Source organism: Mesoplodon densirostris, chromosome 4 (assembly GCF_025265405.1).
Source record: "Mesoplodon densirostris isolate mMesDen1 chromosome 4, mMesDen1 primary haplotype, whole genome shotgun sequence".
Classification (NCBI taxonomy): domain Eukaryota; kingdom Metazoa; phylum Chordata; class Mammalia; order Artiodactyla; family Ziphiidae; genus Mesoplodon; species Mesoplodon densirostris.
In genome coordinates, this window is record NC_082664.1 from 89471747 (window position 1) to 89495167 (window position 23421).

The 23421-nt window shown below is 37.4% G+C and overlaps 1 protein-coding gene across 2 annotated transcripts in view; it reads left to right on the forward strand.

Annotated features, from left to right (window-relative positions):
- Positions 1–23421, forward strand: part of CTDSPL2 (CTD small phosphatase like 2) — a 73722-nt gene that overhangs the window by 9697 nt on the left and 40604 nt on the right. For both annotated transcript variants that reach the window (XM_060096761.1, XM_060096762.1), the window contains exon 2: positions 9741–9950. In XM_060096761.1, coding sequence (XP_059952744.1) covers positions 9765–9950 — 186 coding nt within the window. In that variant the 5' untranslated portion in view covers positions 9741–9764. The remainder of the gene's footprint in view (positions 1–9740; positions 9951–23421) is intronic.

Consider the following 23421-nt stretch of genomic DNA (forward strand, 5'->3'; position numbering starts at 1 on the left):
TTTCTGTCCATTATAAAGTCACTTAGTGCATGCCTAAATCAGGGGTCTGCAAACTACTGCCCATGGGCTAACTGCCTGTGCTTATAAACCTTTTTTCGTTTTTCATTTTTGTTTTTGTACACAGCTATGTCTGTTCATTTACATATTGTCTTTGGCTGCTTATGCTGTGCAGTGCCGTAGACAATATGGAAGCCAGTGAGCATGGCTGTGGACACTGGACATTGATATTTGAATTTCATATAACTTTCACCCTATGGTTTGTAAGCCTAAAATATTTACTCTCTGATTCTGTAAGAAAAAGTTTGCCTATGTCTATCTTGCCTATATGTCTGAAGAATTTTCCCCCCATTTCTTAAAATTCAGTAATTTAAAGTTCTAGTAGCTCATACTAGACTGTCTTGGTATTTGTCTTTCTGGGTTGCTATTGTCATGTCTGTGTCTTTCAATACATGGTTTCAAACTTCTGTTTCTGGAAAGTTTTCTTGTACTTTTGAGTGTCTAATCTTTGACTCTCTTCAATATTTGATCAGTTTTTCTTGAATCTGCATTTTTTTAATGTTTAGAAATATGTCTTCTTTTTTCTATCTGTTGTGTTCATTTACTTCTTTGTTCTTTTTTCTTTAGTCTTCATTTTTGAGATAATTTTTTTTTTTACTTTTTAATTTTTTTCTGACTTCTGTCACTTCATCCCCACCCCCCTAAATTCCAGTTAAATTTGTTCTTATATTAGTGGTTTTAACCTTTCCTTGGAAGTGGTTTATAGTTGTGATCTGTTTTTATGGGGTTACTTTTTGTAATTTTATTGTTTGTAGGAAATTAGGGATTTTATTCTGCTTCTCTTTTTTTTTCTTCTTCTTATGATAGCTATATGGGCTCTGGTCTGATTTCTGTTACTGTTTAATGTGAAATTTGTTTTCCTAAACTTTTAGAAGGAGCTTTGGTTAAAGATAGGTTTTGGCTTAAGTGGAACTTTCTGTTGTTTGCTTACAGTGTTTGAAAATATGGAGGACTGCTCTCTGAGATTGCTTAGTTTATGTTCTTCTTTCCCTCTTTTTCTAGTATTCTTTTTGCTTTTCTCATTTGATTCTGTCCTACTCTGTTTTGACTTTATTCGGCAGTTTCCTCATTGAACCCTGTCAGTAGCTGTCATAGTCAGGATTTTTGTTCTTATTTTTTAATGGAAAATATCAAACATATGCACAAAGTAAACAATGGTATCATGAATCTCCATATAACCATCACTCAGTTTTAGTAGTTATTAACATTTTGTCTCTTCTTTGATCTATACCTCCACCCACTCCTACCTACCTGGTTGGTTGTTATTCATAAGAACTTTTTACAGGTGTTTATTTAGGTAAATTTTATATACTTTGAAATACATAGATCTTAGCTGTAAGTTTTGACAAATCTACACCCGTATCACAATATAGGACATTTCCTTTCCTCAAGGCAACTTTTATTCTGATTTTTTTTTCTCCTTAGATTATTTTTGCCTCTGCCTTTTTAATGGCATCACCAAATACATACTCTTTTGTGTCTGCCATTGCTCAGTGTCTGTGAGATTCTTTCTTCTTGTTGATGATATTAGTAATTGTTGCTTTCTGTTTCTGATTATTATTCCACTGTAAAAAACAAAGCAAAACCCACAATATTCATCTTTCTGTTGCTGAGCATTTTCATTGCTCCCAGTTTGGGGCTATTGTAAACAAAGCTACCAGGAACGTTTTGGTAAAAGTACCTTGTGGGCATGTTTATATTTCTCTTGCTTAAAAACTTAGAAGTGAAATTATTGGATCAGAGGGCTATGTGTTGTTTATTAGAAATTGCTCAACTTTTACCAAAATTACATTCCCATCAGCAAAATATGAGAGTCCTCATTGTTCTACATCCTTGTTACCATTTATTGTTGTCAGTCTTTTTACAATACTTTTTACGATTCAAGTACATGCGGATTAGTATGCTATTATGTTTCTAACTTACACTTCTGATGATAAATAATATTGAGTATCATTTCATATGCTTGTGGCAAGTTATCTAGCTGTTATGAAGTATCTTCTCACATCTTTTGCTCACTTTTTTCTATTGGTTTGTTTGTCTTCGTTATGTTTTAGGATTTCTTTGTATTCTGCATACAAGTGCTTTACAAGATACATGTTTTATGAATATTGCATCAGTTTGTTGCTTGCCTTTTGATTTTTTTTTACTGATGTCTTTTGGTGAACAGAAAATTTTTAATTTTTTTTTTTTTTTTTTTCTTTTTGCGGTATGCAGGCCTCTCACTGTTGTGGCCTTTCCCGTTGCGGAGCACAGGCTCCGGACGCGCAGGCCCAGCGGCCATGGCTCACGGGCCCAGCCGCTCCGCGGCATATGGGATCCTCCCAGATCGGGGCACGAACCCGTATCCCCTGCATCGGCAGGCGGACTCTCAACCACTGCGCCACCAGGGAGGCCCGTGAAAATTTTTAATTTTTATGAAGCCAAATTTATTCAGTTTTTCCTTTTATGTTATTGCTTTTATAGTTATTCTTTGTATAAGAGCATGTCATCTACAAGGAAATAGTTTTATTTTTCCTTTCTGACATGGGTTTCTTTTATTTCTTTTTCTTGCTTAATTGACTAGAACCTCCAGCAAAATGTTGAGTAGAAGTAGTGAGTGTAGACATCCTTGTCTTATTTTTGATTGTAGGAGGAAGGCATTTAGCTTTTCACTATGAAGTATGATGTTAGCTCTGGGGCTTTTGTAGATGTCTTTTATTGGGTAAGAATTCCCTTCTACTGGTTTGTTGAGTTTTTGTGGGGTTTTTTTTGCAGTACACGGGCCTCTCACTGTTGCGGCCTCTCCTGCTGCGGAGCACAGGCTCCGGACACGCAGGCTCAGCGGCCATGGCTCATGGGCCCAGCCGCTCCGCGGCATGTGGGATCCCCCTGGACTGGGGCACGAACCCGTGTCCCCTGCATCGGCAGGCGGACTCTCAACCGCTGCGCCACCAGGGAAGCCCCTTGTTGAGTATTTTTATTGTAAAAGGATGTTGGGTTTGGTCAGATACTTTTTCTGTATCAACTGAGATGATTGTGTGGAGTTTTTCCTTTATTCTTTTAATATGGTGTATTAGATTGATTAGTTTTCATATTAAACCACCCTTGTATTCCTGAGAGAAATACCACTTGGTCATGGTGTGTAATCCTTCTATTAAGTTGCTGGGTTTGGTTTGCTAGTATTTTGTTGAGGATATTTCTGTCTATGTTCCTAAGGGATATTGATGTGTAGTTTTCTTGTAGTGTCTTTGTTTGACTTTGGTATCAGGGTAATGCTGGTCTTATAAATTGAGTTGGGAGGTGTTCCTCAATTTTTTGGAAGAATTTGAGAAAGATTGGTGTTACTTCTTCTTTAAACATTATGTAAAATTTACCAGTGAAGCCACCTGGTCCTGGACTTTTCTTTGTGGCAAGTAATTTTTATTATTAATTAAATCTCTTTACTTGTTAGGAGTCTTTATGTTTTTTCTTGAGTCATTTTAGTTGTGTCTTCTTAAAAATGTGTCCATTGAATCTAGGTTATCTAATTTGTTGGGGTACAGTTTTTCATAGTATTTTCTCATAATCCATTTTATTTCTGTGAAGTTGATATTAATGTCACTCCTTTCATTGATGATTTTAGTAGGTTGAGTCTTCTCTTTTTTTCTTGTCTAGTTCTAAAGATTTGTCAATTTTGCTGCTCTTTTCAAAGAACCAACTTTAGGCTTCATTGTTTTTTAAAAAAGTATCTGTTTGATTTATTTCTGTTCTATTTCTTTATTATTTTCTTTCTTCTGCTTGCTTTAGATTTAGTTTGCTTTTCTCTTTCTAGTTTTTTAAGCTAGAAGGCTTTTTTTATTGATTTGAGGTCTTTTTAAAAATATTAACATTCACAGCTATAAGTTGTCCTCTGAGCACTGCTTTTAGGAGCATGCTATGAGTTTTGGTGTGTTGTGTTTTTGTTTTCATTCATTGTGAAGTATTTTCTAGTTCCCCTTGTGATTTCTTCTTTGACACAGTGTTTATTTAGGAGTTTGTTGTTTAATTTTTGCACATTTGTTAATTTCTCAACTTCCTTTTCTTGTGATTTCTAATTTAATTCCAGTGTGGTTGGAGATCATATACTTGTATGATTTCAGTTATTTAATTTATTTATTTATTTATTTATTTATTTATTTATTTTGGTCTCTATGTGCTTCAGATCACTCATTGGAACATTTTTTTTTACTTTATTTTTTTATTTTTTGCTTTATAACAAATTTAATCAGTTATACATATACATATGTTCCCATATCCCCTCCCTTTTGCGTCTCCCTCCCACCCCTCCAGGCAGTCACAAAGCACCGAGCTGATCTCCCTGTGCTATGCGGCTGCTTCCCACTAGCTATCTAGCTTACATTTGGTAGTGTATATATGTCCATGCCGCTCTTTCACTTTGTCACAGCTTACCCTTCCCCCTCCCCATATCCTCAAGTCCATTCTCTAGTAGGTCTGTGTCTTTATTCCTGTCTTACCCCTATGTTCTTCATGACATTTTTTTTTCTTAAATTCCATATATATGTGTCAGCATACAGTATTTGTCTTTCTCTTTCTGACTTACTTCACTCTGTATGACAGACTCTAGGTCCATCCACCTCATTACAAATAGCTCAATTTCATTTCTTTTTATGGCTGAGTAATATTCCATTGTATATGTGTGGTTGGAGATCATATACTTGTATGATTTCAGTTATTTATTTTATAAATTTATTTATTTTATTTTTGGCTGTGTTGGGTCTTCATTGCTGTGTGCAGGCTTTCCCTAGTTGCAGCGACTGGGGGCTACTCTTCGTTGTGGTGTGCGGGCTTCTCATCCTGGTGGCTTCTCTTGTTGCAGAGCACGGGCTCTAGGCGCACGGTCTTCAGTAGTTGTAGCACGCGGGCTCTAGAGTGCAGGCTCAGTAGTTGTGGCACATGGGCTTAGTTGCTCTGCAGCATGTGGGATCTTCCCGGACCGAGGCTTGAACCCACATCCCCTGCATTGGCAGGCGGATTCTTAACCACTGTGCCACCAGGGAGGACCGATTTCAGTTCTTTTAAAGGTGAGACTTGTTTTGTGTCTTAACATGTAGTCTTTCATGGAGAATATTCCATTTGTAAGTTGAGAAGAATGTGTATTCTGTTGTTGGATGGAGTGTTCTATGTATATGACTCTCAGGTCTCGAGAATTGTTCAGGTCTTCTGTTTCCTTATTGATCTTTTGTCTAGTTATTCTATCCATTTTTGAAAGTAGAGTATTAAAGCCTCTAACTCTTGTTGAATTGCCTGTTTTTCACTTAGATTGACATTTTTTTTTTTTTTTTTTTTTTTGCGGTACGTGGGCCTCTCACTGTTGTGGCCTCTCCCGTTGCGGAGCACAGGCTCCGGACGCGCAGGCTCAGCGGCCATGGCTCACGGGCCCAGCCGCTCCGAGCGCGTCATGTGGGATCTTCCCGGACCGGAACATGAACCCGCGTCCCCTGCATCGGCAGGTGGACTCTCAACCAGTGCGCCAGCAGGGAAGCCCTAGATTGACAATTTTAACTTTATATATTTGGGGACTCTATTGTTAGGTACGTGTATGTTTATAATTTCCCTCTAAGTGCTGCTTATTGCATCCCAGAAATTTTGATGTGCTCTGTTTTTGTTAATTTTCATTTCAAAATATTTTGTATTTCCCTTGTGAATTCTTTTTTGACTCATGATTTACCTATAAATTTAAAAAATTTCAAGTATATGGTACTATTTAAGATTTCTTTTGTTTTTGATTTATAATTGTGGTCAAAGAACATACTTCGTAAGATTTTAGTCTTGATGGTCAGTTTCAAAAGTTCATGAGGGCTTGACTGCTCCAGCCCTTTTAGAACTATTAAGTATACCTTTTACAACTCATTATTGGAATGGACTAAAAACCTCTACATTTCAGCCTCCTTCTTTAAATGCTCTTGTCTTTCTTTCCAGTGACTGGTTATTTTTAAGTTCAAAGGACCTTTCTCCTAAGCTTTCCTAAAATCTTCACTCTCCATGAAGAGTGATCTAGAATTTTATATATACACTATGATGTGTATCTATCCTTAACCTGTTAGACTTTTTGATTCTCATGGGAAGAGGTATCATTTTTATCCTTTTATTACCATACTGGTAGCAGGTGACCAGTAAATATTTAAATTTTAATGAGCTGAACCCCTTGGACTGAACTAGCTATATGTGTTTAGTCTTTTAAGACCTACTTTACATGAAGATATTATTTCATAAAATTTTTAAATTTCCAGTAAAGATTCTGGGTTTAAGATAGGTTCACCCATAGGTATTTTTGAAAATATTTTTTAAAAATTTTTACAGATTTTTACAGAAATCGAATACAAATAACTTTCTTTTTGAAAAATTCCCCTATGCATTTGCTTTATGGGAATTTTCCTTTTTAAGGAGTGCTGTGCTGAAGAACAAAGGAATTAAGACAAAATTTATACACTGTAAATAGAGTTATTTAAGTAAATAATACATGCTTTGAGTAAATCCCTTTAGAAATTAACATTGACTCTTTAGGAGAAAAGGCAGTATTTGTTTTATTTGGGATGACAACTTAAAACTGAGCACTATTTGGTGATGAAAAACAAATGGTTGGGCTTCCCTGGTGGCGCAGTGATTGAGAGTCTGCCTGCCAATGCAGGGGACACGGGTTCGTGCCCCAGTCTGGGAGGATCCCACGTGCCGCGGAGCGGCTGGGCCTCTGAGCCATGGCCGCTGAGCCTGCGTGTCTGGAGCCTGTGCTCCGCGGCGGGAGAGGCCACAACAGTGAGAGGCCCGCGTACCGCAAACAAACAAACAAACAAAAAATGGTTGTTTGGAAAGATATTTTAGGACTCCTCTGGTGAAGCCTTTGAGGTTGGGACTTTTTTGTTGGAGTAGATTGTGTGTGTGTGTGTGTGTGTGTGTGTGTGTGTGTGTGTGTGTTTAGTTTCTATATGTTAAAAAAAGGGAGGGGGTAGGGCCTCCCTGGTGGCGCAGTGGTTGAGAGTCTGCCTGCCGATGCAGGGGATACGGGTTCGTGCCCCGGTCTGGGAGGATCCCATATGCCGCGGAGTGGCTGGGCCCGTGAGCCATGGCCGCTGAGCCTGCGCATCCGGAGCCTGTGCTCCGCAACGGGAGAGGCCACAACAGTGAGAGGCCCGCGTACGGCAAAAAAAAAAAAAAAAAGGGAGGGGGCTTCCCTGGTGGCGCAGTTATTGAGAGTCCGCCTGCCAATGCAGGGGACACGGGTTCGTGCCCCGGTCCAGGAAGATCCCACATGCCGCAGAGCGGCTGGGCCTGTGAGCCATGGCCGCTGAGCCTGCACATCCGGAGCCTGCGCTCTGCAACAGGAGAGGCTACAACGGTGAGAGGCCCGCGTACCTCAAAAAAAAAAAAAAAAAGAGGTGGGGGAGGGGTCCTAACTTTTTTTCTGTGACGGTTGTGTTGCATTACAAAGACACAACTTTTTGTATGTTTGTTTTTTGTTTTTGGCTCTGTTGGGTCTTCATTGCTGCACGTGGGCTTTCTCTAGTTGCGGCGAGCAGGGGCTACTCTTCGTTGAGGTGCGCAGGCTTCTCACGGTGGCTTCTCTTGTTGCGGAGCATGGGCTCTAGGCACACAGGCTCTAGAGCGCAGGCTCAGTAGTTGTGGTGACAGGCTTAGTTGCTCCATGGCATGTGAGATCTTCCTGGACCAAGGCTCGAACCCATGTCCCCTGCGTTGGCAGGCAGATTCTTAACCATTGTGCCACCAGGGAAGCCCAAGACACGACTTCTTAAGCTTCCTAATTTGTCTGTGAAGACCCTGCTCTTTGCCAAGAATTTCTTCACCTTTAGGGGTTTAGAGTGCTTAACTGGTTAGACTTTTTTGCTAATGCATTCACTGTTGTGAGTTGTTTTACTCTTCTCTGAACTTTATAGCTTTTCTAATTCCTTTTTCATTTTGAGCGTCAAGATGGTAAGATGAATAATGTATTCATTATACAGGTGAAAAAATAGTTAAGTGGCTATAGCTTAGCTATGATTGAAGTAGGATTAGACCTAATTAACATCTCTTAATTATTAGTGTAGTAGTTTTTGTATTCTATTTCACAGATTATAATTCAGGGAATATTCTCAGCTACTTCTAAGTCTTGGGACAATTTTTGCCAGCCATTAATTTTCTCATCAGTGAAATGAGAGAGTTCAAATCGATGGCCTCATATTTTCTTCCTGATGTGAATTTGGCATTTAAAGGATCATTACAAACAAATGGCCAACAGGCACAGGAAAAGATGCTCAACATCATTAGCCATTAGGAAATGCAAATCAAAGCCACAATGAGATACCACTTCACCCCCACTAAAATGGCTATAATAAAAAAAATAAACAAGTAACAAGTGTTGGTGAGGATATGGAAAAAGTGAAAACCTTGTACATTGCTGGTGGGAATATAAAATGGTGCTGCTGCTGTGGAAAACAGCAGTTCCTCAGTATGTTAAACATTAAATCACCACATGAACCAGCAATTCCACTCCTGGTTACCTACCCAATAGAACTCAAAACAGGTGGTCAAAAAGAAACTTGTACATGAATGTTCACTCCAGCACTATTCACACTTAACCAAAAGGTAGAAACAACATAGATGTCCATCAGTAGATGAATGGATAAACAAAATGTAGTCTTACCCATTCAGTGGAACATTACTCAGCCGTAAATGGGAATAATGTACTGATACATGCTACAACATGGATGAACCTTGAAAACATTATCCTAAGTGAAAGAAACAGTTATACAGGACCATATATTGTGTGATTCCACTTACATGAAGTGTCCAGAATTGGGAAATCCATAGAGACAGAAAAGAGATTAGTGGTTGCTTACGGCTAAGGGCAGGGGGAAATGGGGAGTGACTGCCAATAGGTATGGGGTCTCCTCTGGGGGTGATTGAAAATGTTCTGAAAATAGATAATGGTGATGGTTGGACAACACCGCAAATGTAATAAATGTCACTGAATTGAACACTTAAAAAAAAAGATCATTACATATGGTAACATCAAATACCACAAAATGATCCAGTCATTCTTGTTATATTGACACTTGTATACTTGTTGATATTTAGAATTGTGCTCATGGAATTAATTCATTCATTGACTAAGGGTTTTTTCCACTACATTGTAAGCTCCAGAGGGTAAAAACCTTCTCTATCTTGTTTTACTAGGCACTTACCTAGCCCAGTGCCTAGAATGTGGTAAGTGCCCAATAAATACTTGTTGAATGAATGAGTGAGTGATTAAGTGAATGATAATGTCAGCATGGGTGGAGGCAGCATAGTGCTCTGGAAGGAACATGCATGCTCTATTAGATCATAGGATATATTTCAGAAGTTGTGGGAAGGTTATTTGGGAGAATGTAATAAAATTCAAAGCACTACACATTTCAATTAAAAGGTTAGTTTCTTGGGAATTCCCTGGTGGCCCAATGGTTAGGACTCCGCGCTCTCACTGCTGAGGGCCCAGGTTTAACCCCTGGTTGGGGAACTAAGATCCTGCAAGTCATGTGTGGTATGGCCAAAATAAATAAATAAATAAAATGTCAGTTTCTTATTTCAATCCCTTATAGACCTCTTTTTAATCAAGATATTTTTATTATATAAGCTGGGCATATATGGGTATGCTAGGTTTAATTTTAATAACCTGTATTATTTTTCTCTTATAGTTTTACATGTGGCACCCATAAAAGATGAGGCTGAGAACACGGAAAGCTTCTCAGCAATCAAATCAAATCCAAACACAACGCACTGCCAGAGCAAAGAGGAAATATTCAGAGGTTGATGATAGCCTGCCTTCAGGAGGAGAAAAACCACCGAAGAATGAAACCGGCTTGTTGTCTTCAATTAAAAAATTCATTAAAGGAAGCACACCCAAAGTAATGGTTTTACCTTTTAATTATATCATTAAAAATGAAGTTTAGGTTGTTTAAGCATGTAAAGATGAGAAATCTAATATTGCTAGAGCCCTATTTAAGGGAATGTGTCTACATTTTGGTGTTAAGAGTATTGAAATGTAAAATATTTAATGGTCGGTCAAGAAAACATTATTTATTCTACTTAACTGATCCACTTAGCCTTCTGTTTTCTCAGCTTAGAATTATGGGAAGTAAAAGAAATTTTTTCTTATCATTTACTTGAATTATTTCTTTTACTTCCATTTTTTTTCATTTCAAAGATAAGTTAAAGTTTCTTGTTAATATTAATACATTGTCTAATTAGGGAGATGATTTATCTATCTGAATTCTAACATTTGTACAATGAAAATGTATTATTCATTGAAGAAAAAACAAAAGTTATTAAAGAAAGAATGGAGAATTCCCTGGCGGTCCAGTGGTTAGGACTTGGCACTTTCACTGCCATGGGCCCGGGTTCAATCCCTGGTCGGGGTACTAAGATCCCGCAAGCCATGTGGCACAGCCAAAAAAAAAAGAAAGAATGGACACTGACCAGGAGTCATATGCTCCAGATTCATACTTCATACTCTGGACCAACTTGAATGATCTGAGGAAAGTCATTTGCCCCTCTTAGCCTCAGGAAGACAGTAAAATGGGACTAATACTAACTGCTTTGTCTGCCTCAGAGTTGTTTTCAGATTAGATGGCAAACAGGTGGAAAAGCATTTTGAGAAATTTTCATACATTAATGATAATGTTATTATCATTCATTGTATGTAGATTTTGTTATCACTGTTGCCTACTCTTATGTTCTTTCTTGGGATTATTATATATATGATAAATTTCTTATTACAATGTAAGTTTGTCACTTTGATAAGTAGAAAAGTAAATCAATGTGACGGTTTATACATAGTGATAGATTTTTGTCATCATAGAACTAACAAAGCCTAGTTACTGTGAACCATTGGCCAGGATTTAGAAGTATTCTGTGTTAGAATTTTCCTTTTTGTTTTGGTGGTTTTATTTTGTTTTGTTTTTCTAATAATACAAGTAAATTTTCTTTTGTTAATTTTAAATGTAATTTTTAAAAGTTTCTTTGAGGGGCCTCCCTGGTGGCGCAAGTGGTTGAGAGTCCGCCTGCCGATGCAGGGGATACGGGTTCGTGCCCCGGTCTGGGAGGATCCCATATGCCGCGGAGCGGCTGGGCCCGTGAGCCATGGCCGCTGAGCCTGCGCGTCCGGAGCCTGCGCGTCCGGAGCCTGTGCTCCGCAACGGGGGAGGCCACAACAGTGAGAGGCCCGCATACCACAAAAAAAAAAAAAAAAAAAAAAAAAAAGTTTCTTTGAGTTAATTTACATGAGCCTAGAAGTATTCTAGTATTATTGTATAACAATGATAAAATTCCTTCCAGAAACATGAATTCCTGAATCTTTAAATTCCCTATGGGTTATCATTAGCCCCTGTTGATGAGAACATCACTGTATGTCAGTTCATTCTCTGAACAGTTCTAAATGTTGTAAAGTTCTTCCTCATCTTGAAGAAAATATACCTACCCTTTACTTTTTCATAGGTTCTTTTTCTTCATGTGAAAGTACAAACCCTCAGTCACTGTCCTGGCTAAATATTTCTAGTTTTCATTATATGACATATATGATATAGATCACCATCTTGGTCACCCTTTTCTGCTGTTCATGAAAGGTAACAACCAGAAGCAAACATAGGTTTTTCCTATGTCTTCTGACTTCTGTTCATATTTATTTCTGTTGATTTGGACATTCTTCTGCTAATGTGGCATTATATTATATATCATGTCATGCTTTCTTTTTTCTCCTTTAGTAGTTTTAGATCTTCTTTGTTGGTCAGCAAATTTTTGCCCATGTCAATTAAAACACTCAGGGTTTTTCTGTAGTAATGGTTATCAATTATTTAACAATATGCACTACTGCCTTTCCAATAAGTGACAATACTGGGATTTAACCCAGGTACAATTTGACTCTGATATCTGTGCTCTTTTTCCTATACCATTCTGTCTCAAAGTAGCTAGATAATATCTTTATAGCATCACCTGTCTTGTGAAAGGATTGAAAATTTTCTTGATGAAAGTAAATAAGAATTGAGTCTTTCTATGCTGCTGATTTTGTCATTTATTTATATTCTATCATCAGCTCAAAGCTTGAAGCTTATTCTTCTAGGAAGTTTTTTTTTCCCTAGTATTTTTTGCATGTATCATCATCCTCTGTCTTCAGTCTTTCTGACTGGATGATAGACTGCTTCTCTTATTTCTACAAGTGTCCTTTTAAAATCCAAGTTAGTTAGATAACTCCCTATGCAGCCACTGTTTTCTTTGGTACCTATCCTTTCTCTTCTTCTGGACTTTTTTGTGTGTGTGTGTGGTACGCGGGCCTCTCACTGTTGTGGCCTCTCCCGTTGCGGAGCACAGGCTCCAGACGCGCAGGCTCAGCGGCCATGGCTCACGGGCCTAGCCGCTCCGCGGCATGTGGGATCTTCCCGGACCGGGGTGCGAACCCGTGTCCCCTGCATCGGCAGGCAGACTCTCAACCACTGTGCCACCAGGGAAGCCCTCTTCTTTTGGACTTTTAAAGTTATGTGGTTAGAATTGAACTTTATAGACAAGTCTTCTTGCTTTCTCTTTTGAGTTGTCTTTCTTCTAAGGCGTCTGACATTGCTCTCATGCCTGTCTTATGAGTCTGGCTTTTTGAAACTTGGTCTCTGCATATGGGCCAACTTTTTTGCTCTTCTTTACTGTATGATTTCCAGTTTGAATGGCTGCTGGTATTCTTGCCAGTTTACTATCACTGACCCATTTTTATTTTCCTAATAAGTTTTGATCTGTATTCTAGTCCGAACTTGGCATAAATTAGTCATGAGAGTATTTTGATAATTTAAACATATGTTGTTGATCTAAGAGGTGTGTATTAGTTTACTATGGTACATAATAGTCTGCCATAACAAAATATCACAGATTGGGTAGCTTAAACAACAGAAATTTATTTTCTCACAGTTCTGGCAGTTTGAAGTCGAAGATGAGGTGTTGCCAGGTTGGTTTTTTCTGAGGCTTCACTCCTTGACTTCAGATGGTCACCTTCTTGCCGTGTCATCATATGGTTGCCACTTGGTGTATGTGTTGTCTGTTTTGTAATCTCCTCTTCTTGTAAGGACACTAGTCATATTTGGATTAGGTCCCATCCTAAAGATCCCACTTTAATTACTTCTTTAAAGGCCCTATCTCCAAGTATGACTACATTCTCAGGCTTTTGGGGTTAGAGCTCCAACATAGGAATTTTAGGGGACACAACTCAGACTGTAACAGAATGAATGAAATCTCTCATCTCTTTCAGATCTAGATTTTATGATTCAAGGATCTACCACTTCTCTCATTTCAGAATTATGTCATTGTCAGTAAGAGTACTCAGGAAGTGTTCATACTCAGTCTTTCTGCTTTTAGCATGATGAGATTCCTAATATATATTTGAAGTGAAAGAAGACCTCACAACTAAAATGTATTTGCTTTATACCAGTGATCTCTGTATTCCTTTCTAAATAGGTGGTTTCTAGAGTTTTCCCATAACAAAATGGTCTTTTTCTCTGTTACCTAAATACTGTTACACTGTCATAGTTAGGGGTCATCAGTTTCCTGTTACATTAAATCAGTGTTTTTAGATCTTTTAACTATGATCCACAGAAAGAAATAACATCTTATATACTACATTCATACATATGAAACAAAACTCACCCTTAACCATACTTGATGTGTTCTGATTTTTCTTTTCTATTCTGTTGTTTCTTATTCTCCTTTTAAAGGTGATTTTCATGTTTTAAATTTATTTTATGATCCACTGATGGGTTGTGCTCCTTAGTGTGAAAAACATGATTAGATGAAAACTTTGTTCTCTTTAACCTTTGTATTATTAAGCTTCATAGTTATATTTGGGAATTTTCTTCCTTCCAAAGTTAAATCTCATTTGTTTGTATAAAAGAACGTCTTTCTAGATGAGTTCTTTAACAACTAGATTAATTTACCGTTTATTTTTATTTTTAATTAACTTATTTATTTTTGGCCATGTTGGGTCTTCGTTGCTGCACAAGGACTTTCTCTACTTGAAGTGAGCAGAGGCTACTCTTCATTGTGGTGGCTTCTCTTGTTGTAGAGCACAGGCTCTAGGCATGTGGGCTTCAGTAGTTGTGGCTCATGGGCTCTAGAGCGCAGGCTTAGTAGTTGTGGCGCACGGGCCTAGCTGCTCCGCTGCATGTGGGATCCTCCCAGACCAGGGCTCGAACCTGTGTCTCCTGCATTGGCAGGCGGATTCCCAACCACTGCACCACCAGGGAAGTCCCCTTGCATGTAAATTTTAGAATTAGCTTGTCTATTTCTCCAGAAAAGCCTACTGGAATTATAATAGAGATTGTATCACATATGTAGATCATTTAGTGAGACTGGACATCTTAATAATATTGAGTCTGCCACTTCATGATCGTGATATATGTCTATGTTAATATAGGTGTTCTTAATTTTTTCCTGCTAATATCAAGGTCTTACACACCTTTCATTAGTTTTATTCTTGGACATTTGATGTTTTACAATGCTGTTTTAAATGATGTAATACATTAAAGTTTTTACTTTCTGGTTGTTGCTAGTATATATAAATATAATTTATTTTTCTATATTGACCAGGTACTATGTGAAATTGCTAGATTCACTTAATCATTCTATTCTTTAAGATTTCATAGGGTTTTATACATACATAATCATATACCAGATAACTATAATTTTCTTGTTCTTTTCTGATTTCTAGGCCTTTTATTTTTTTTTCTTCATTTATTGCATTGGTTAGGACCTCTAGTACATTGTGTAGTAGAAGCGGTGGGAGCAAATACTTGTTACTGATCTTAGGGGAAGAGAGTTTGTTTACATTAGGTATGATGTTAGCTAAATGTTTTCCATAGTTATCTTTTATCAGTTTGAGGAAATTCCCTTCTGTTCCTAGTTTGCTATAAGATTTTATTATGTTGTTGAGTTTTATCAAAGACTTTTCTGTATCTATTGAGATATTCTTCAGACTTTCCTCTTTTAATGTGGAGTAGAACATAAATTTTTTTGAATGGAAAACCAAACTTGTATGGCTGGATTTGATTTGCTGCTGGATTTGTTTTTAAGGATTTTTACATCTGTGTTCATGAGGGTTTTGGTCTGTAGTTTTGATTTGTAATACTTTAAGATTTTGGGATCAGGATTATTCTGGTATCATAAAACAAGTCAAGAACTGTTCCTCTGCTGCTTTTTTTTCCTAAAAGAACTTGTGTTGACTAATAAGTATTATCTCATCCTTAAATTATGAGTAGAATGCACTGATGAATTCTGGAGAGGGATTTCTGGAATGTGGGATTTCTTTTTGGAATAGCTTTTATTATAAATTTGATTTCTTTAATATATATGGGGTTGTTTAGCTGTTCTATTTCTTTTTCAGTTTTGGTCATGTTTTCCAAGGAATTTGTCTGTTCATCAAAGTTGTCAAATTTTTAGGTGTAAAGTCTTTGCAGTATTTCTGCATTAACCTAATAATGTCTGTGGGATCTGTAATGATATATTCCTCTTTTCACTCCTGATGTGAGTAATTTATGATTTATCTTTGTTTTGATCCTTCTTGCTCCTAGAGCTTTATCAGTTTCATTACTTTTTCAAAGAACCAACATCTGTCTTTGTTCATTTTCTCTTTTCTTTCCAGTGTCTGTTTAATTGATTTCTACTTTTTATTTTTAATATTTTCTTCTACTTTCTATCTGGTTTACTTCTACTTTTCTAACTCATAGAAGTGGGAGCTTAGAATAGGAATTAGTAAACTTCTCCTGTGAATATTTCAGATAAGTGATATTTAAGGCTTTGCAGACTATATTATCTGTAATTGCAGTTACTACTCAACTCTTCCATTGTAGACAATACATAAATGAATGAGCATGACTTTGTATACTGATATTTGATTTTCATCATAATTTTCATGAGTCATAAAATATTATTGTTCTTTTCACCCCCCCCAACCATTTAAAAATATAAAAACCACTCTTGGCTTGCTGGCCATACAAAAACAATGTGCTGGACTTCGCATTTGGACTGTAGTTTGCCAGCCCCTTGCTTAGGTCATTAATACTACACTTTAATTTTTTTCTAAGTCAAGTATTTAAAGCTATGATTTTCAAAGTACTGCTTTCCCACGCATTCTGATTTTATATATATGTATATGTGTGTGTGTGTGTGTATTTTTTTGGGGGTGGGGGCCGTGTCATGCGGTGGATCTTAGTTCCCCAACCAGGGTTCAAACCCGAGCCCCCTGCATTGGGAACACGGAATCCTAACCACTGGACCGCCAGGGAAGTCCTCTGACTATATTTTTATTACCTTATTTGTGATTTATTCTTTGACCCATAGATTATGTAGAAATGTGTTATTTAATTTCCAGATCAGATATTTGGGCATTTCTTAGATATCTTCTAATTGCTTATTTCTAATCTAATATTATTGTTATCCAAGAATATACTCTGTATGATTTCATTTCTTTGGTGTCTTGATATTTTGTAGCATATAGACTATTTTGGTGAATGTTTTATGTATTTGAAAAAATATGCATATTCTGGAATTGGTTAGTGCAGTTCTATAAATATCAGGTCAAGTTAGTTGATAATATTCCAGTTTTCTGTGTCTTATTTTAAATCTCCAACTCTTAATTGTGAATTTGTCTACCTTTCAGTTCTGTCAGTTTTGCTACATGTGTTTCAAAGCTCTGTTAGGTGCATACACATTTATGATTGTTGGGTGTAAATTGTTCTTGTTACCACTGTGAAATGTCCCTCATTATCTCTAGTCATATTATTTGCCTTGAGGTTTACTTGGCCTGATATTAATAAAGCCACACAGTTTTCTTGCTTACCATTTGCATGATACACCTTTTTCCACCCTGTGTATTTATATTTAAATTGGCATGGTTAGTCTATTTACATTTAATGTAGTTATTAATATGGTTGAGTTTAAAGTCTCCCATCTTGTTATTTATTCTGTATTTATCCCATTTGTTACTCTGTTCTCATCCTGCCTTCTTTTTGATGAACTAGTTATCTTTTAGAATTCTACTTTTTCTCCTATGTTGACTTTTTTTTTTTTTTTTTTTTTTGGCTGTACGCGGGCTTCTCACTGTTGTGGCCTCTCCCATTACGGAGCACAGGCTCCGGACGCGCAGGCTCAGCGGCCATGGCTCACGGGCCCAGCCGCTCTGCAGCATGTGGGATCTTCCCGGACCGGGGCACGAACCCGTGTCCCCTGCATCGGCAGGCGGACTCTCAACCACTGCGCCACCAAGGAAGCCCTATGTTGACTTTTTAAAAATTAACTTTATGGGGTATAATGAAACACAATAAGACACACTGATTTAAAGTGTATGTTTTCATGAATTTTAACAGAATTATACACCCATGACCAAAAAGTACCCTTGGAGTTTTTGCAGACAGTCTCACAGCATCACCCTAAACAAGCTTTGATCTGCTTTCTGTCATTATAGATTGTATAAATCTTTTCTAGAGTGACCTATGAATATAACATGTCTTGCTTCCTTCACTCAACATAAAGTTTTTGGATTCATCTATGTTATTGCATGTATCCGTAATTTATCCCCTCCCTCTCCTGTACCCCAAGTAGTATTCTGTTGTATGAGTATACCACATGTCATAATTTGTTATCCACTTGGATTATTTCTGGGGTTTTGGCTATCATGAATGAAGTTGCTATGAATATTTCGGTCTTGAATCCATGTGTGGGCATATATTTAGGTTAAACGTGGGTAAATAGCTAAGATTGGCATCACTGGATTATATGATATATGTGTTTTTTTATGGTAGCTTTATTGAGATAAAATTCACATACCATAAAACTCACCCATTTAAGGTGTAAATTCAGTTGCTTTTAGTATATGCACAAAGTTACACAGACATTACCACAGTCAATTTTAGACCACTTTTATCATTCCCCAAAGAAACTCTGGACCCTTTGGCTATCACTTGTCAGCTCCACCTTCCAGCTCAAATTTTTTTCCCATTTTTTGGGGGTGACCTTTAAAATTTTCTCTTGTGATTTCATTAGTAGTCCCTCTTGAGCAAGTGGTTCTTAAACCTTTTGAACTTCGGATCCTTTACCTTCTTATAAATGATTGGAAGCCCTAAAGAACATTTGTTTATGTGGGTTATATCTGTCAGTATATCTCATTAGATGTTAAAACTGAGGAATTTTGAAAATATCAAAATTATAATTCTAAACCCATTATATGTTGATACAAATAATATTTTAACTATTTTCTAAAGACAAAAAGGAAATTAGTGGGAAACATGACCTTACAGTTTTATAAACCTCTTTAATCGAAACTTCATAGAAGGTAGTTTGTTGTCATTGAAGCATATAAAGAAAATCATACATGTATTTAGAAAAGGGAAGAGTATTTTAATATCCTTTGTAGATAATTGCAGATATTATACCAAAACTTGACAAATTGTGTAGTATCTTAAGTTCTTGTTCCAAGATTGAATTTGAGAGCACTACAATGATCTTTTCATTGGTCTGTCTTGCGCTTGGAATGAATCTTACCTATATATGATTTTGTAACATCATGCACAGGTTATTTGGAAAATACTGATTCACTGAATTATGTAGATCTTCCACATATGTACCCACATTGACATAGTTCATTATTTAATATTTAAAAATCACATTTCTGAACAACCCCACTGATCTCAACAGAACAATCTTTAAGTATTGGGAAGCTGTCAGTCTCATGGTGCTTTGTCCACGTTTTCTAAAATCTCAGTTTTTGCTTGAATGCTCAAATTTTATTGTTGGCAGCAAAAAGTATCAGTTTTTCTTGAAGTGACAGACTTGCTTTGTTCACTTTTCAGAAAATAATCTACTTCAAGTAAAGATAGCGTTCTATCAGAAAAAGTGGTCTAATTCAGCTTACAACTCAGTCACGCAAATGCTTTTTCTCAAGACAGTTGTGGAAACACAGTTTGCAGCAGAAACGCTTTGTACTTCCCATCTTGTCATATAGAATTGAACACATATTTAAGGGTTGAGATTTAATTAATTTTACAGCTTCATCAAGGACCTTCCTAAGTAGAGCTGGCTTTTTTTCCCCCATGCAAGTGCATGGCAGTGAAAAATAAAATAACTGTTGGGTGTCAGTGCCTTGATTTGTGCTAAGGTGGCAGTAGTTATAAACCATTTTTTTGCACAGTCATTGCAAATTTTGGCACAAGTTATTCTAGGATAAGTTGAGATGTAAAAAAATAATTCACCACTTGTGTTTGTTACCATGCATTCACAGTAAAGAAGACTTGATGATTAGTTGATACTAATATCAGACAAGTACAGTCAAAACAGAAAGTCCAACCACATTAGTAAGGCTAAAGTACAATTCAACACACCAGATTTTAACTCATTTTCTGTATTTACAGTTAAGTCTTTAATTCGGTGATTTACTTTATCATTAGAAAGTGGAAGTGCTTGTTTCTTTTATTGACTTTTTTTTTTTAAACATACACACACTCATCTGGAAGGTAAGACCTTCCAGATTCATAATTTATATATTTATTTATTTATGGCTGTGTTGGGTCTTTGTTGCTGCGCATGGGTTCTCTCTAGTTGTGGCAAGTGGGGGCTACTCTTTGTTGCAGCATGGGGGCTTCTCATTGCGGTGGCTTCTCTTGTTATGGAGCACAGGCTCTAGTCGCGTGGGCTTCAGTAGTTGTGGCACGTGGGCTCAGTTGTGGCTTGCGGGCTCAGTAGTTGTGGCTCGTGGGCTCTAGAGCGCAGGCTCATGGTGCACAGGCTGAGTTGTTCCGCAGCACGTGGGATCTTCCCGGACCAGGTCTTGAACCTGTGTCCCCTGCATTGGCAGGCGGATTCTTAATCACCTCACCACCAGGGAAGTCCCTCTTTTTTTTTTTTTTTTTTTTTTGCTGTACGCGGGCCTCTCACTGCTGTGGCCTCTCCCGTTGCGGAGCACAGGCTCCGGACACACAGGCTCCGCGGCCATGGCTCGCGGGCCCAGCCGCTCCGCGGCATGTGGGATCTTCCGGGATCGGGGCACGAACCCGTGTCCCCTGCATCGGCAGGCGGACTCTCAACCACTGCGCCACCAGGGAAGCCCTGGAAGTCCCTCTTTAATCGACTTTTATTGAGCAGGCTTCAGCACAAACTACTGTGCAAGAGTTTATAAGTCTCTCATAAGTTATGTACACTTCTTCGACCAATGCAATATGATAACTTTTTAAGATATCTCATTGGGTTTTGTAATTTAAGTTTGAAAAGCTATAACTTTTTGGCTTTTAAAGATCTCATCATGTGTACATTTAAAATATTGAGTTTCTTTTTTTAAAACGGAATGATTGTTCTCAAATGCAACTGAATTGGCACCATAATTCTATTTGAATATGTTCTATTGCATAAGACAACTTAATTTTACAGCCAAAGGGACATTAGTTTTATCATATTTTCATTTGTGATTTACAGTTCCGTTCAGTTTCCTTGGAGTACATTCCCCCCTTTCATGAGTTAGAGAATTCTATGTCGGTTTCTTTTCATCACTTGCAGTAATGGATTGAACTCACAAGTCGCCCAGCTCCCTTTTTCAATCCAACAATCCATTCTTAGTTATAAATTATAAATTTTCTTTTATTTAAAAAGAGTTACTAAATTCTAAAATAACTGTTTTAGGTGAAATTTTAAAAACCAAATTTAATAATATTGCAAAGCAAAACAAGAGTACTCTTACTATGTTTCCGTATATACATAGAGAGAAAAAAAGTAAAACTTTGAGACTTCAGAATAATTTATTGGATCATAATGAGACTACAGAGATTATAGCAGGTATTAGTGTTGAAGACAGTAAAGGCACAGTAGAAATATTGAACACAAAGATCTTTTGTATTTACTCATAGATTTGCCTTAGTGGTATTCATTCCTTATTGCAGATTTAGGATCCCATCTGGTATTATTTATTTTATGCCTAAAGAACTTCATTTGTTATTTCTTGTGGAGATCAGCTGGAAATGAATTCTGTCAGCTTTTCTGTCTCAGAATGTTTTTAAAGTGAACAATTAAAAAAACTTATATATTGACTATCTCTTGCCAGTTTTTCTTACAGTTTATATATTCTGAGCCTGTAGCCATTACATACTTCTTTTTTTAAGTTACAACACGTGGTCTGATAAAGTGTTTATTTATTTATTTATTTATTTTTGCTGTATTGGGTCTTCGTTTCTGTGCGAGGGCTTTCGCCAGTTGCGGCAACTGTGGGCCACTCTTCATCGCGGTGCGCGGGCCTCTTACTCTCATGGCCTCTCCCGTTCCGGAGCACAGGCTCTAGATGCGCAGGCTCAGTAGTTGTGGCTCACGGGCTTAGTTGCTCCGCAGCATGTGAGATCCTCCCAGACCAGGGCTCGAACCTGTATTCCCTGCATTGGCAGGCAGATCCCTAACCACTGCACCACCAGGGAAGCCCTACATACTATCTTTTAATCTTTGTCTTACACAGGTTCTACATGTGTTCTGTATGTTTAATGCTTATCCTCAGTCCTCTAGTTATGGTCTGTAGTCATTTTTGTTGTCGAAAGCTCATTTTCTGGTAGATGCCACACAAAGCACTCATGGGCACTGTTTCTGAGTTCTATGCTTAAAAATCAGTTTTACTGAATATGAAATCCTTGTCTCACAGTTTCTCTTCTTGATTTTTTAAAATGTTATTCCATTTTCTTCCAGCAGAAAAAAACATTGCTTTCAAAGTCTGATGGTACTCTAATTTTCCCTATGTAGATAAATGGATTTTGCCTTGTTCTCCAAAGGATTTTTTTTCTTTAAATTCTGTTAAGTTTAGGGTCTTGGTAGTTGTTTTTCTGGGTTGATAGTTTTAGTTAAACAGTATACTCTGGGAATTTCCTGGTGGTCCAGTGGTTAGGACTCCAAACTTTCACTGCCGAGGGCCCGGGTTCAGTTTCTTGTTGGGGAACTAAGATTGCACAAGCTGCGCAGTGGTTGCAGCCAAAATAAATAAATAAATAAACTAGTGTACTCTTTCAGTATGTAATTTCAGATATTTTATTTGAGGAAAACTTTCTGATATGCTCTTGTTTTGGCTTCTGTCTCAGGGCCTACTGTTTTCTGCCTGTTGGATCTTCTTTGTCCATATTCAGTGCTTGTCACATTTTGATGTCTTAAAATCCAGCCCCCCTCCCCCATTTTACCTTCTCTTTCTCTTAAAGGCATAATCTATTCTATTTACTCACTTTTATGTCTGTTCTAGTTTAGTCTTTATTTCCAAAAATTTTTTTCTCTTATTTCTAATTATTTTGTTCTGTTACTGAGTTTTTTCTAACTCTGATGTATATGTCATATCACTTTCTTAACTTTTTTTGTCTTTTTTTAAATAAAGGTATAATTTTTGTCTGTTCTCTTGTGCATTTTTTTTTTTTTTTTTTTTGGCCACGCTGCGCAGCACGTGGTATCTTAGTTCCCTGATCGAATCCACACCCCCTGCAGTGGAAGCGCAGAGTCTTAACCACTGGACCACCAGGAAAGTCCCTCTTATTTCATCTGCTGTCATTAAATTGGCCTGCCATGCTTTCAATTGAATATCTACCTGTTAGCTATTTGGGGCTTCTCCTGTTCTCAGATGTGTCACATGCCATGTTGCATTCCTTTGCTTTCTTCTGCACTGGTACAGATGGCTACTCCAGTGTTACAGCTGTTGGTTTGTTCTCATCTGCTTGGAGTTTGGGGGAGAAACCTTGTTTCCTGCTTTTGTTGTAAATTGGCTTTTGGGGTTTTGTTGCCTCTTTAGTTCTCTGTATTTTTCCTTTGAGATTCAGAGATTTAAGAATACGACCTTCCCAAGATTTTCCCTTTAAAAGCCCATCTTAGAGACAACTTTGAAAAATACAAATTCCAGACAAGACATTGTAGGGTTATTAAATTTTTTAAAATAACCTGTACAGTAATGTAGAAATCTGGTTTTTCCTAGTTCCTCTTCTAAAAATCATACTATATCCAAAAATGTCCCCAAATTGTATACTTGAATGTTTAAGGAAGAGTAGGATTTGGTGACACGTTTCAGAATTGGAGCATCAGCAGACATTTGAATGCATTATTCTGAAGGATAGAATTTTACTGTCAGTGACTGCAGACATTTAATCCTGATCTTAACAGCTTCCTCTTTCTCTTTAGAGATGTAAGCTCAAGTATTTGAATATATTCTCAATTGACCACAGTATAACCTTTTCTGTTATATGTGGTACCTCCATATTATCAGTTAGCTTATATACTATTGGTAGATAGGGAAGTAGTTTCAGTATAACATGGGTTTGGTTTATACATGATTTTTTCTAAACTGGACAGGGGGATCCT